This window comes from Cylas formicarius, unplaced genomic scaffold (genome assembly GCF_029955315.1).
Source record: "Cylas formicarius isolate icCylForm1 unplaced genomic scaffold, icCylForm1.1 PGA_scaffold_4__25_contigs__length_36172078, whole genome shotgun sequence".
Taxonomy (NCBI): domain Eukaryota; kingdom Metazoa; phylum Arthropoda; class Insecta; order Coleoptera; family Brentidae; genus Cylas; species Cylas formicarius.
The window spans coordinates 18809042-18824025 of NW_026844334.1; the positions used below are offsets into that span (position 1 = coordinate 18809042).

General features: G+C 35.7%; 2 protein-coding genes across 4 annotated transcripts in view; one reads left to right on the top strand and one right to left on the bottom strand.

Annotated features, from left to right (window-relative positions):
- Positions 1-1659, top strand: part of LOC132700381 (uncharacterized) — a 98517-nt gene extending 96858 nt beyond the window's left edge. The window contains exon 7 of the mRNA XM_060667653.1: positions 29-1659. Within this exon, the coding sequence (XP_060523636.1) occupies positions 29-453 (425 nt within the window). The 3' untranslated portion in view covers positions 454-1659. The remainder of the gene's footprint in view (positions 1-28) is intronic.
- A 511-nt stretch (positions 1660-2170) lies between these two features.
- On the bottom strand, positions 2171-14520 carry LOC132701377 (probable dual specificity protein kinase madd-3). Of its 3 annotated transcripts, XM_060669236.1 has the most exons (12): positions 13591-14520; positions 13424-13527; positions 12146-13347; positions 6382-6460; positions 5639-5705; positions 4419-4532; positions 4266-4356; positions 3682-3852; positions 3487-3616; positions 3009-3153; positions 2849-2954; positions 2171-2767 (listed from the first exon to the last, which is right to left on the bottom strand). In XM_060669236.1, the coding sequence occupies exons 3-12, from the start codon at positions 13262-13264 to the stop codon at positions 2567-2569; spliced, it is 2223 nt and encodes a 740-aa protein (XP_060525219.1). In that variant the 5' UTR covers positions 13265-13347; positions 13424-13527; positions 13591-14520; the 3' UTR covers positions 2171-2566. The 3 variants fall into 3 exon arrangements, with proteins under 3 accessions (XP_060525219.1, XP_060525217.1, XP_060525218.1); XM_060669234.1 differs by having other exon boundaries at positions 12146-13527; XM_060669235.1 differs by having other exon boundaries at positions 13424-14520.
- Positions 14521-14984: the final 464 nt, after the last annotated feature.

A 14984-nucleotide genomic window follows, 5' to 3' on the forward strand; every position in this document is an offset into this window, starting at 1 on the left:
ATGGGAATATATGATTTTGGTATTTTAGATCCTGTAGAAGACCTCGGATACAATGTACTGGACGACAGTCCAAAAAGTGATTCAGAACAGGAGTTTGAAGATATTGAATTTGAAGTATCTGAAACTCTTTTACCAAATCTTTACACACTTCGTGGTGAGCCATCGTCAGAGAGGTGGATCCTGCTTCAAGATCTGTCCAACCTTCTTAAAGTAAAATCTCGTGACGCATTGTTAAGGCAAATCGCGCCGCCTTCTAGTTCGGGTTCCCAACAAAGTGTTAAGAGTCTGCTTAGAGAACTCAAAATGACAGACTTTTTAGAGCAGGCGCATTGTTGCCAATTTTTAAATCAAGGTGAAAAAATCAACACGAGAGCGTCAAAAATAGCTTTAGTAAAGTATACCGATAGAGTGAAGGAACTTTTAGGTATTGAATCAACAATAGTGAGTAGGTGACAAAAAATTAAAAACTCTCTTTAAATGACATTACATATTAATGTAAATAAATATAACTGCAATTGAAATTTGTTGATTAATTTATAAAAAAACGTTGTGATTTTTTAACGCAATTAATATTGGTGCAAGAACGAAGATCGGTAAAGTTATCTTTTGTTATTTATGTTTATTAACTAAGTTACCAAAAATCATTAAGAAATTTCAAAATTTTTGTATTCTTCCGTTTTAATTTGTCTTTTTTACAAGTGTAACTGAACAAACCTGAATAGTGTAGGTTCATATGTAAAAAACTTGACAAGTTATTCAAAGTGATTTGTTGTGCAATTTTTGTTTTCAGTATTTTGGTTGAGATGATTAGTGCGATAAAAATTTGCATTCTACATATTTCTTTAAAATTATGCTGTCACACTACTTAATGATACTCTTGATTTGGTATGTACATTATAATTTTTATCAAATGCTCAGGGACCTTAATATATATATAACGAAGATTTTATTTTTATTTCTAACGTGAATTATCTACATGTATTTTAATAAACTCTGTACATAATTTAGTGTAATTTTATAGTCTGGAAAGTTTCATTTTTGTATGAAAATATGTGACTATACATGCTTGACTTACGTATATTTTAGAAACATCTCAACTGCTGAATAAATTTTGCTGAATATCAAATTATCAAAAAGGCCTATTTGAACAATTTGTTTACAGAATAAGTTGTATTTCTTCAGCTTGATTTAATATTTTATTAAGTTCAAGGGGGAAATAGGATTTTTTCTCATCAGATTATATACGTGATTTCCCCATTAAGAGTTACACAATAACGCAAGAAGTACAACTCGGCGGAGCTAAAACGAACATAATCAAAAAGGCTATTTTTTAAAAGATTATTGGATCTCGCATTTAATTTTTTGAGGGAAACTGGATATTTTGTGAAAGGACTAATCTTAATAGCAATTCTGTATAAATGTATTTTCTTCTGTATGCTCTGTAATGGTTCTGTATAGGTAAAATTATCTGTGATTCGTTATATTTCATTTGATATCAAGGCAGAGTGCAATGCTTTTTTATAGTAAAATTGTGATTTTGCCAATTGTCCTATTAATGAATGTTTTAGAATAATGTATTTACTTTAATTTATGAAATAATTTTCCACATTTTTATTTCTTTTGTTTATATGAAATATGTGAAATAATAATTCCAAACAAATACCTACAAGCGCGTTTTCTTACCCTTGCCAGGTGCCGTCTATAAATATTGACACTAGCATTTCAAACTTTCATTATTTTACTGAACATTTTCGCGATGTTTTGGTCAGTCGTATCACTCACCTTAGCAAATTCTGCACTTCACGATACTGGTATAAATATATAACTACGAGACGATTTCTTTAACTGCAGATGCGCTGATGACAAACCTAAGAGATGGAAGAAGAAATAGACCATATTTCATATTTTCTTTTTCCTTTTTAAAGCTGACAAAATTATTCACATTGCCAGCAACACCATTCTCTAATGTAAACAAATTCGCACTTTTTAATCATATGGTATTATGGCGCAATAAAAATTGAGAACTACGCGTAGCATAACTACAAATATTTACTATTTTTGTCAAGGTCATAAAAATACCAATACCTCTTTGATGTAGTGGATGGTTAAATTAAAACTAAAAACACAAATGAAAGAATAATATAATTATAGAACTTTATTTAAAGCAAGTATTTACATTGATAAAATTCAATAATTATATTTAATTTTAAAATGACAATTGAAAGGCTTATTTCAAATTATTTTTAAATGAAACAGTCTGTTTTATCGGAGAGTTTTCATTAAAACAAATTAATTCATATTACAATACTTTTTAATTGCATACTCAATGAACCGAATGATCAGCCCCATAAGACAGGAGGTTAAAAATACTTGGTTAAGATAATATATCCTTGCGCAAGTGATTTTAACTAATTTTTTTTACAAAACGAATGCATTACGTCCAAAGTAAACCCTAATTTTCGTCACCAAACCATTAAAAAAACGCACTACCGGGTTCGGAATTATTAATCGAAAGTTTATAGTAGCGCATCACAAATAATTATGCAACATTATATAATTTCACTCATCATCGGGATATACTCCTTTCATGATGAATATCTTCTGATCCATCTAAATCGCCCAATCTCTGATTTGGCAAAATCTTATCAAAGAATGGGTGCCTTAATGCATCTTTGAGCGTTATTCGGTCAGTTGGCTCATAATCTAACATTTTAAAGATTAAATCGAATAAGTAGTTGTGCTCCGTATCATCTGACTGCTTGTATCTCTGAAAATTAAGGGAAACATTAATTACAGAATTTGAGTTACATCAGATGCATAGAGGGTAAACTAAATATACCGTACATACCAGCAAGGGTTTACAGTTATCGCGTACGTATCTCCCTGCAGAACTTTTTTCATCCCAGTCAAGTTTGCCTCGATAGAAATACTTTGTTTTGGTCTTCCTCGCCATTCTGTAAAGCAAAAAGGATTTGGCAACACATAATTCACGGGACCGATCTGCATACCTTGCCGGTATTTCTCCTAAAATTCGCTGCATCATTGCCAAATGCTCCCGGTTATCATGGGTTTGAAACAAAGTAATACCTAGATACAATTCAAACAATATACAACCCACTGACCATACGTCGCACGGTTGAGACCACCCCAGTTCTGCAAAAAAAACATAAAAAGTAAGAATAAAACAAAATCGAGTAAATAAATGCGTGAAACACACCTATATATCGCTGATAACATGAAACAACCTACAAGAGACCCCATAGAAAATATATATTCTTTCCACTCTTTATAACTGCCGCCAATTTTCTTTTTTATTTTTATTATTAATTCTCATCTTAAATGGTTGTAAAGAATGTTTTCTTTTCCAATGCAAAAATAGTAAGGAAAAACTGTCGAGTTCATCTAGTGTGAAGATTTAATGAAGCCATATTAAAAAAAAAAAAAAATACAAAACCGAATTTCGACACACGCATACTATACACTCACCCAAAATCACTTCGGGCGCACGATAGTGTCGAGTGGATACGATTGTGCTGTGATGTTCGTGATCAAAGGTGGCACTGCCAAAATCAATTAATCTAACATCAGTTCTCTTAACTCGCTTCACATCGCGTCTCTGCGGGGAAGGTACCAAAAAATCCAAATTATAACAAAAAAATTATCGCCGATTTACCATTTTACCTTTTTGGAATTGTATACTAATTCATAATCCGAATCTACAAAAAGAATGTTCTCAGGTTTGAGATCAGTGTGCGTCAGCTTATTCTCATGGAGAAATTTTACCGAGTAACATAGCTGGTAACCAATGTGCCTCACTTGCTCTAGTGAGTAAGGTTGATAATTGTTGTCTTTCTACAAAAACAATTTGATGCAAAAAAAGCCCAAGCAAGTCAGAGAATTTGGAAAACCTTCACTGGCTGAATAAACTGTATTATTTTCAAGGAGTGATATTGAAGCAAGTGCAATTTCAAGTAATCATAAAGTAAAAAGTACAGTAATGAATGATGCAAATATGCTTGCAATACATCTACTTTCTTGTTCAAGATTAGAATATTTCATTTAAAAAGACACTTGCTGTGGATGGTTGGTGAAATGTCATAGCAAATTAATTCTTTAAATATTGCAAAATGTTTGATCCAAATACAGTCTGTCACCTAGAGAATGTTGTTGTTAATTACGCCATTAATTGGAATGGACTATTTGACAAAAATTAATTGGCGAAATAATTAAGTCTTACAATAAATACTGAGACACCAAATATTTACCAAAAAATCAAAGACACTAAGACCCAGCATTTCGAAGGCAATACACATGTGCCCGTGATAATCAAACCAGTCCAACATTTTCACACACAAGCTGCAATAATTATTTTAATATTATTATCATTAGTATTCATTATTCCACAATATCAAACTTACTGAACACATTCCGGATCCTTTTCCGCTAACTTTTCCAAAACGTTGATTTCTAATTTAGCGGCTTCTCTATACTTCTCTACATTCTTGATTATTTTTAAAGCCATGGAATGGTCCCTAAAATTAATTATTATTTATAATGGATTGAGTTAAATTGCAGGCGTATTTGGGTATATGTTAATGGTAATGTTAATATAAGAACATTATTGTAAAGGTGATAAATGTAAGTTACTAAAAGTAAATTGTCCGGTGTATGAAAAAAAATATAGTTAAATTTTGTTACAAATTTATTTAAAAAATGAATAGCAATATAAAATACCGAGCTGAAGAAAATTTCCATGTTTAATAAGCGTGTTGCACTATCGTCATCCAAGGTTGCTTTGTTATGAAATGAAAGGGTGGCAAAAACAGAAATGCCATGCTAACTTGGATTTGAAAACGTTGCATTTTTAGACCTCTGTAATTCGGTTATGCGTTAACTTGTCATAGCCAATTTTCTTCTGAAATTCACAAATTTTGTTTTTTAATGGAGCACCCTGTATGTATTTTATTCGCCTTATTTCAAAAATATGTAACACTTAAGATATTTGGCATGGAAGAAAGGTCTGCATTATCTTAATATACTTTAGCTGCCAATTATTTTAATACCTCCTTTTGCTATGACTCATGTTGACCCAAAATATGACAATCATAAGAAATTGGATATTACGGATATAAATGTGTTTTTATTTTTTATTATTAGATAAAATTAAAGATAGCCGCTTTGTATCTGAAATAGCTCTTACGTGTTATGAAGAGCTAATAACAAGCCTAACAAAGTTATTAAAAGGCATACAGGATGTATTAAGAAAACAAGTTTACTTTATGCATCAAAATTTCCCAAGAGTTTTTACCTTTTCGATAAATGAACACATAACCGAGCTACAAAGGTCGTTCAAAACTTTAAAATTTCCAAAATCACAAGTTATCTAAAAATGCAAGACAGCTATGACTTTTCTATTTGCGCCACATTTACTTTTACGAAAACATAATCTTGGGCCACGAAAGCCGCAAAATTCAAAATGGTGGTCGGTTATGTTTGTCATTTTATTTTATTATTTGAAGATGCAAAATTGTCACTACCGAAACAACAATAATTGACTGGTCTACTTAGTATTTATAAATAGTTCGCGAATTTGATGCAAAGTTTATCTAACAAAAATTATTGTTAGATGTGAACTTACATTTCCAAGTCCTTCACTTTGACTACTTTGCCAAAAGTCCCCTCGCCGAGCGTGCCAAGTATTTTATCTGTAACGCAACATCAAAAATAGTTAAAAACTGGTTAAAATCGGGACGATATGCAGCGCTTGAGGATCGCTAGTTTATTAAGCCAAAATACTTTTTATCCTTATTATACTTCTAATGTAAGGTACTTCAGTCACGATGAAAATGTGTAAAATTGGCATTGAATAAATTGGCGGGCAGACATGAATCACGATAATAAACACTCCGAGGATACTATTTTTCATTTCTATTTTGATTTGATTAAATTGACCGTAACCCAATTGTAACACTTCATTGGAATTTGCATCACATAATAAAAACAGTCTACTACTACCAATATTAAAAGTATACGTTGACAAATAAAAAAAAAAAATAAAGACCCTTAGAAGATTACCAAATTTTAAACAAAACATTTTCAATTTCCTGCACTGCTGCATACCTCCCAATCTATCGACAGTTCTCTCGAGCATGCAAAGATAAATAAAACTACTGGAATAAACGATAGTGTTCCGCAGAAATAATTTTAACAAACTAATTTAGTTTGATAGAGACTTGCGTTGTGAACAAAATTTTGCTGAAAAGAAGGAGTTACAACATTATCATCGCAGCTTTATGAACCTGAACGATCCTATTTGTGAAATGGAACGATCGGAAAATAATACTTTAAATATTAAGTTATATCAAAGCGGTATTCACACACATCGATCTTGCAAGATGTCTCCTGATCTGTAAACAAGGTGGCCTTCTTGATCATCTTCCACTGAGGGCGCTTTACAGCTCTGTTTGTTTGCATAACATCATCATCGTCATCATCCAATGCAAGTGTCCAGTCATCAATCCGGTCAGCACGATTAGATGGGCCGGCAGTCGGGTGTCCACATTGTCAAGCACAGTCCCGTGACACGTAGAAGTGGGTTGATCGGTAGTGTGGTTTCGTGTGGTAGATGGCATTGATAGCATTTCGGTTCGGTCATCATTGTAGCAACACCGCATGCAAGTGGTCGATTGTGGCCCGACAAGCAAAGACAAAGGGAAGGCAAAATGTATTGCCAAATCAAAAACCGTTTTCCTCAAAATTTCACACATAATAGTAGCAATATCATATAAACATGAATATGGCACCGAATCAACTACGTCATACGAATACGATGAAACTTAAAACAAATCTCACGATAAGGCTAAAATACAACTACTGGGAGTTGATGGTGGAAAGAGTCGTGTTCAGAGTTTTTCCTACCGACACGCCATTTCTGAAAACTGTTACCGTTGCCACAGGTACGATCGAAAGTATCTCTGTGCACTTGCGGATTTCGTTTATAAAGTATTGCTGTGTACTAAAACGGCAAATCTGTGCTACGCACTAAATAGTAACTACGTGAGCATCGTGAAAATTACGACACATCTACTAATATTGGATCAGATGGCCCCAAAGTCGATCAAGCCGGTTCCAAATTTAAAAATCACCGTATTATTTTTTACAATTTTTTTTTCGTTTCGCAGGATTTTACGATGACCACGTAGTCATTAATTCACTTTGATCTCGCTCGCGTTGATTTTTCAAAAAAATTGATTGAAGATTGAAAAATTTTGTTAAATAAGAGTAAATACTAGTTATAGGAAACGCGACTGACAAAATTAAAATAAAAAAAATCAAAGTGAATTATTAAGTTCGGCGTTAGTAATCAAGCAAAAGGTTTATTTTTATTAGTTCATGCAAAATGACATCTCACAGGCATAAAATATTCTGCTTCGTCTGTTTTAACCTGTTCATTACGTTATACGAAATATTGAACCATGGTTACTGCGCGAATCCCCCGAAACACTACCATAAAAGGAAGCAGCGTTCTTCATGTAAGCAATAAAGAAGTTTGCTAATACTTTCGCAAGAAATATTATTCAACAAACGTAAATTCCAAACAATCTGTTTGAATGAAAACAAAACAAAAAAGACAAAAATTTCGATTTCGCAAAATATAATGTGACCTGATCGAGCAAATAAGACTGGTCAACTTTTTAAATAAATAATTACATAACTGCGGTTCTCGAGCTAGGTGAGGTAAAACCAAATTTGATACGCATATGCACATATCGGTTTCGGTATAAGGTTCTGGCAATCACCCATTACCTACTTTCCTAAGACATTTTGAAACAAGGCAAAAACGAGAACCAAAACTTTCCTAAGACATTTTGAAACAAGGCAAAAACGAGAACCAAAACTTTTGTGCGTAATACCTACACACAACTCAATGCGACGCAACGTCCGAAGCTAAAGGATAAGGTTGTCGGGTTGGCGCACAAAGTTCAGTGATTTATCGGCCAGAAAAAAAAAGAAAATATTTTGTAAACAGTCAACACGTATCAACTGCCAAAGCGTTAGAGCGACTAGCGAATTCGCTCCACCAAATACGCGCCTATTTTTAATTTTGGCTTCTTGAGTAAATTTGTAGGTTACGGCGACCTGACACAAATGCTAAAAATATATGCGCAAAACAAGCGCGCACTCCAAAAACGTCGGGAAAAATATACGTCCTTAACAAACATTAACGGAGCATTTTATTATGATTCCGTTATTAATAGGGCAACATCCTACAACTGCTGGCGTTCCGCCATTTATTTCGACGGAGGCGATATTTACTTTGTACTCTTTTGATTAAATTTGAAAATACTTTAATCGCAATAAAAGGTAAGTGGTAAATCGATACAAACCCGCACCAAATCGCACTTATATTTTTAAAACGTTTTTATTGCATTAAAATCGCACCGATGAATTTTGTTTCTGTGATTTTATTTGTTTATTATGGAGGCTCAAATCAAAAAAAATCATTTTGAAATAAATTACGAGAATAAATTGGATGGTGATTTAAAAAAAAAGTGCATTTCCGAAAACTTTAGGAGCTTCTTTTGTTGAGATTAATACTACGAAAATGAAAAAAACAAATATACCTTTAGGTAGTTCGCAACATTATCATAGTAGCTTTAAAATAGGCGTGTTTGTAAAAACTGGAACAATTCACAACTTTGATGCGACAAAAGTGCGTTTTTTTTGAGACATCCTGCAAATTTGACAATATCAAATTAACTATATATTATATTTAAAAATTATATATACTATAACTCAACTGGTGGTTGTAGCGAATCCTAATTAATATCATTGAAAAGCATGATGAATATTTTGATGCTGTTTTTTCAATAAAAAAAATTAACACTAAAATATTTTCAAATAAGAGAATATGCAACGTCAAGAATTTTTTTTGTGCTTACCAAATAATCTTTTAATCTGATTTTATTAAATTTTCAGGAAAACGAGAGTAAAGAAAATGAAGCAAAATGCATTTTAATGTATAAAATTTTAGCCGTTGCGCGGAAGATCATCATTGCCTTCGGTGCGAAAATGTCATAGCCACCCCGGCTGCATTAATTTTAAGCTATTTACAGTCCTTTAATATTAAACAGCTATATGATTGCGTCCCATAAACTCACTATAGCATTAATACCATCTCACGTGCGTAAATAACGAATCTCTTTGCGAATCTCGTATGATATATCGTGCCCTACAATAAAATGTATTAATTTAAATGGAATTCTTTTATAGTAGTACCAATACTACATCTGCACCGGAAATTATTCATTAATATCGGAAAACGTGTACGTCTCGATATTAGCGCGTGCATTTCGTTTATCCACGCTCGCGGACAAGTGCGGCAAATAATATGCAAATGCGTTGCGATATATCGAAGTACGTATAGCGCTGTCACGTGTTCAGCAGGAGAATGCTGAAAGAAATGCGCGAAATAAGCGCGATTCGATTGTTCAGTTATTTTTCTCACCTTGTTTGTTAGTCAAAAAATGTTGAGATATAACAGAAAGAAATTGTTAACGGTAGATACACAATCGCCGATGAATATGCTTTATTACATGTGATAAAGCAATTATATTTTTAATAACGTACGACAATGTATTAAAAGGACCAATGAACCGATGGAAAGTATAGTGGTGTACGCTAGATATTTTTAAACTCAGTATACACTCCTATAACGCTGACACGGCATCTATTGTAAATTTCATATAATTGCTCTGTGGAACTTTGAGATGTTATAGCAACATTACATATTTACATATTTGTATTGTAGTTTGATAGTTCATAATTCATATGATTTCAAAATCTCTGATATTCCCAGGGACTTCCACTTTGCTTTTCACCGGCTCAAATATTACTATTAGAATTTAAGAAAACAATTATTTGTTACCAAAGAACACCTAACAAATGTTCTTGACGAGGAAAGGTTCTGCATCATTGTGTTATAAGATATGAGTACTATTTTAATATCCCAGCTATAAAAACATCGTTACTGCAAAAAGTGTTTTTTTATGAGAGGATCTAAATCTCAGCGTGCAAATTTAAAAAAAAAAAGGACACGATTCTTAGCATGTCTGGACAATTGTTTACACTGTTAAAATTATTTATTTATTATTTATTATTTATTTATATAGGTTGCTTTTTTGCCTCTGCGTCTAAAAATTTATATAATCTGTGGCGTCATTTGTCGCAGAAGAGCTTATATTTATTTATTTTTTATGCGAATGGTTCGAGAGTGGTTTTGTTTTTGCTAGAAGTTAGTTTAAGGTTTAAAGCCGTGCTTATTGTTAAGGTGAATCATTGCTGTATAGTATTAAAGTTACATTCAACCAGTCACGGCGGTGTATATATTTGCCAGGTACAATATAAATTTTTTAATTAAAAAATTATCCAGAAATATGTTTTATTCCAGCACTTTCTAAATTTCAGCTTTGGAAAAATTTATAATCTGTTTTACGGCAAAACCCAACTTCCATGTCCGGGTCGTTTCCAGAATTCCAGAAACTGAAATTGTAGACATTAGGTTCGTTCCAAGCTTCATTTTTGCACAATCTGGGAAAGAAAATTGAAACTCTGAAATTACCATAAATATGTACTAAATATGAGGCAAATTTGCATAATTTTACGATTACGAAAGAAATTAGCTTAGTTTGGTTTGGTCAGAACTACCACCAGAGAGCTCAGTTGGTTGAAAATCTGTGGAGGTCCGTCCAATAATAGCATACCAAATAAACTTTTGGTCACGTTGTTGATAAAACCATTCCTAAACCATGGAAATATTCGGACTGTCTTGATTATAATTTAAATATCCCGCTCACGGTTCATTTGGTAGCACTACACAAACATGAAGTTGAAAAATCGATGTGTTGATATCCTTCATTGTGTTTGAGAGGGAGGTTAGTTGTATTACGTTTTACTTGGTTTAGATGAATTTTGTACTATTTTAAGCTTAAACTTAAACCAAATATGCATTTCAATTTAAACTTTATTCCATTTTCATGGCACAGCAAAGGCAAACTTAAATATGTCCACTGTTTGTGTTATTTCAACGGCAGTTAAAGCATTTCAAAGAGTCTGTGATATTTTAAAGTCCAATATCAGTGTTGTAACACTATTTACGATATGTATATATAAAAAGAAATATTATAGCAAACACATTGCCAGACTCAATATTCTTGTTTGCGAGTGGTCTAACAAGGAACAACTAATAGACAAGAACTAGCGTTTATTATTAATATTGATAGCGACTCTAGTAATTCAGCGACTTAGAAAATATTTTTAAGTATTCGAATATTCATAATATTCAATTATTAATATTTAGAGGTTAGACGTTACTATTGTAGCAATGTAATTTTAATTTCTATACTCTGAGAATATTGTCGGTAATACAGATCCCGGTAATGTGTCGGTGGTCCGTGGGTGTGTCGTCGTTCGCCCGCTTTTATCGTGGTCATCCAATTACGACTCTATAATGTTTTTTTTGTAATGATTGACCAATGAGTAAATAAAATCGAGTTGTTTATAAATATCTATAAAATTAAGTAACAATGGTTTATATGTATACAATATAAAATACTTTGATTAAAGCAAAATATGTAGATGACAGCAACGTTGTGCCGGTCAAGCTTGGTCACTAGGTATTTTTGGTTTGAACTATAAACATTTTGCTTGAAAGGCGATTTGTCACAGGAGGTTGGAACGAACCTATTTTCGAACGTATAGTCCGCTGAAAACACCGACAATTCCGGAATACGCCGCGTGAACTACAGGTCCAGCGTTATAGCAACAATTTTCGGAACCAAATCGAGAATAATAAATGCAACTGTTAATTACAAGCTAATCCCGACTACGAATAATATCTTTTATAATCGGCGGTTATAATTAACGTAGATATTAATCGACGAACAAATAATAGCAAACGTAAACCGAAGAGACTTACACGACTTGCGACTTAGACAAAACGTTTAGCGCGGCAAACGGTGTTAAGGGAACTCCCGATCAAGCGTCTCACTCAGCTGTTAGTTTGGGTCCAGCCTCAATCATACTCTTTTTTTTTTTGGAATACTTTGTGGAAATCGCACACATAAGGCCGGCTCGCCGAACTTACAGCTACCGACGACGTCGACGTGTCCGAATAGTACTTCTTCGCGATGGCGGCGGCCACGCCGGTCAGGCCCGCGCAGTTTGGCACGGCGGCCGCGCTGCAAGTGGCCAACAAAGAGCTAGTTCGGTTGTAAGCCTCGTCCAAGGCCGAATATTTCATAATGAGACCTTGGATTTCCTTCCGTTTCGCGTCTCTCTCGGACACGGGATCGGGAACCAAAGGGGTGGGCGTAGCGTCCTCGTCGTCTGCCGGTGTATCTTTCGCATTTTTAGGCGCCTCCGCGGCCAGAGGAATTTCGACGGCGCTAAGTTTAAGATTCGTAACGGACTTGCGCTCGTTATATTCGCTCTTGCCGGCACGTCGCGGTTTCGAGTGCCGCCTCGGCCTAAGTTCCGAATAGTTCGTTCTGTATCTCGAAGGCTGCTCCCGGTTTAGTTCGGAATAATGAGTAGGCTCCAAGTAAGCGGTCGAGTGTTTCTTTTGTTCGGCGCGATAAGGCGTTTTTTCGCGGTACGGAGTGTTGTGCTTGCTCGACACGTACGGGTATTGTTTCTCGCTGAGCTGGAGCACGTTGGCCGTCGTGTTGCTTTTCGACAACGACCGACCGAGCAACGGCTCCAAAGACTTTTCGTTGTCGCGTTTCCGGCCGTATATCCGGTCCAGCACCGACGAATATTTATCCTCCAATCGGTTCCGCGTCGAGCCCAAGTTCGACGCCACCGCGGTACTGCTCCTGCTCGTCGTCAGCTGATTGACGGTAGGCGCGCTCGCGCCGGCGTTGGTCGTGTTGCCGCGCAGCGTTCTCTCTACGGTGGCCGACGGTCCGCGCACCCTCGTGGTGAGTTTCTGGAGTAAGCTCGAACACGAATCGCTCAATAGCTGCGCGACGCTAGCCGTCGATGAGCGCGAGTAGCGCTGTTGTCTGCGGTTCGTGCTATCCGCGCCACTCGCCATCGATGTCGCGTGCTGGCGACTTTTGGCGGTCGTCGAGCGACAGCCCGAATCTAGCCAGGTGTAATCCGGTAGTACTTTCGATGCCGTCGTCGTCGGATATCGCGTCGCCGCGTCGTCATAGTACCCGGGGTGGTACCGACTATAAGAAGAGAGCCCCGATCCGTACATGGGTAACGATTTTTCGCATAACTCCGTTCACTCGGTTCTACCACTACTGCCGCGACGTTCCGATCCGACCTACGCTGGCCAAACTAAAAATATAAAAACGCATGCCAGACGCGAGCCGTCGCTCTGCCTCGTTTCGACTGAGCATAGAGATATAATTACGTAAATTAAGGTGAGCAGGGGGGGATGTGGCGTGGAAACGCGCGTGTGACAAGTATCGCCGGTGACTTTTTGGAGACCTTCGCGAACGAGGTGACGCACGGTCGCTATTAAAAAAAAAGACGGCAACCAGTTGGAAAAACAACTCCGACGTTGCCGAGAAAACTAACCTTTTTCAGCAATAAGTCGAGCAGTTTGCGCTTGATGTAGCGGGGGTAAACGGAAGGTTTCTTTTTCGCTTTTAAATCCCTCATCGCTTTCGATGGATAAAAGTCCCGCGGCGTCAAATTTATTGCCCGAAGGGGTCTCTAACGTTGAACGAAATAAATCAATCGAAAGTCCCAAGCCAAAACTTAAATTAAGGGCCGAATTCATAGGTACTGATTGTGTCCACCGTAGGGGTTACATAAATCCCGATCAGCGATAAGGCAATATGTATCTTGAAAAAAAATTGGCAGATTTGGAATTTCGGAGTAAATTTACGTCTACAGTACAGAACTTCATGTGAGACAAAACTTTATTAAAAAATAATATTCAGTTCTAGCTCCTTCCGCCCGGCGATAATAAGCAGCATCTGACAACGCAGCACCGGACGACACGACATCCCCACCGTGGCGACTGTTTGCACTTTAGATGTAGTTTTGGATAAGGATAGTTTCGAGAATTGGCAATGCGGAAACGATGATTTGACAAAATCGAAGAAAAATTATGTATTTTTGTTTCAAAAAATATGGCAAAAGTTGTTGCATCCTGAAGCCTAAATTGGATCTAAAAGAACTAATGGCATAACCATCAGAAAAAAAATGTTTAAAGCACTATGTCCCTATATTGTTCAAAAGATTTTTTTTAAATATCTGACATCCTAGAAGCGCTAAACGTAAAAAAGCTTGCAAAGCATTCACCAAAACAACACTACACAACACAAACAATCAAAAGACCTTTTAAGATCTGTAAAGATAAAGGTAAACTGCGTTTTTTGGTTAAAAGTTATTAAAATACAGCTGAAATGAAAACTGATTGTGTAATTACAAGAAAAACCATCCCACAGAACAATTTTGGAAATCTTATTTTAAACGCACTATGTATTGTTCAAAGGAATTTCCATAACACCGACCTTGCTTAATACTGAAAATCACCATCAACCACGAGACCAACGGATACGAAAAAACACGGGTCCCTCACTATAACAAGTTTGTTTCCTACATGCTTATTACACTGCGTAAAAACAAAATATGACAAATAACTAGAATCTTTAAATACTCTAAGGAGTGCTAAAGAAGAATCCTTCTCAACATGTCACGTAATGCACGTAAATGACACCTCATGAAGTCACTATGAATAAGGCCGTCATATTCACGGTTAAGGATAAGAATCAAACATGGCAAATGACTTTCGAGAAAAACTCGAAACCAACGGATTTTTAAACGGCGCGTCGATAGTTGCACAAAAACGTCCGCCAGCCCCCACCCAATAAAAAAAATCAAAATTCGTGCGCGACTTTCTATTAAACGAACGAACGTTTCGGAGCGCAGCTTTTGACCACGTGTGCGGCTAAGCCCCAAGT

Coding starts and splice junctions, on each gene's coding strand:
- LOC132701377 (XM_060669236.1), bottom strand. CDS start 13,264: ATGTACGGATCGGGGCTCTCTTCTTATAGTCGGTACCACCCCGGGTAC. Junction 6,461..12,145: donor CGTCGACGTCGTCGGTAGCT/GTAAGTTCGGCG, acceptor GCAAACAAACAG/AGCTGTAAAGCGCCCTCAGT. Junction 3,853..4,265: donor TTAGTGTCTTTGATTTTTTG/GTAAATATTTGG, acceptor TTGTTTTTGTAG/AAAGACAACAATTATCAACC.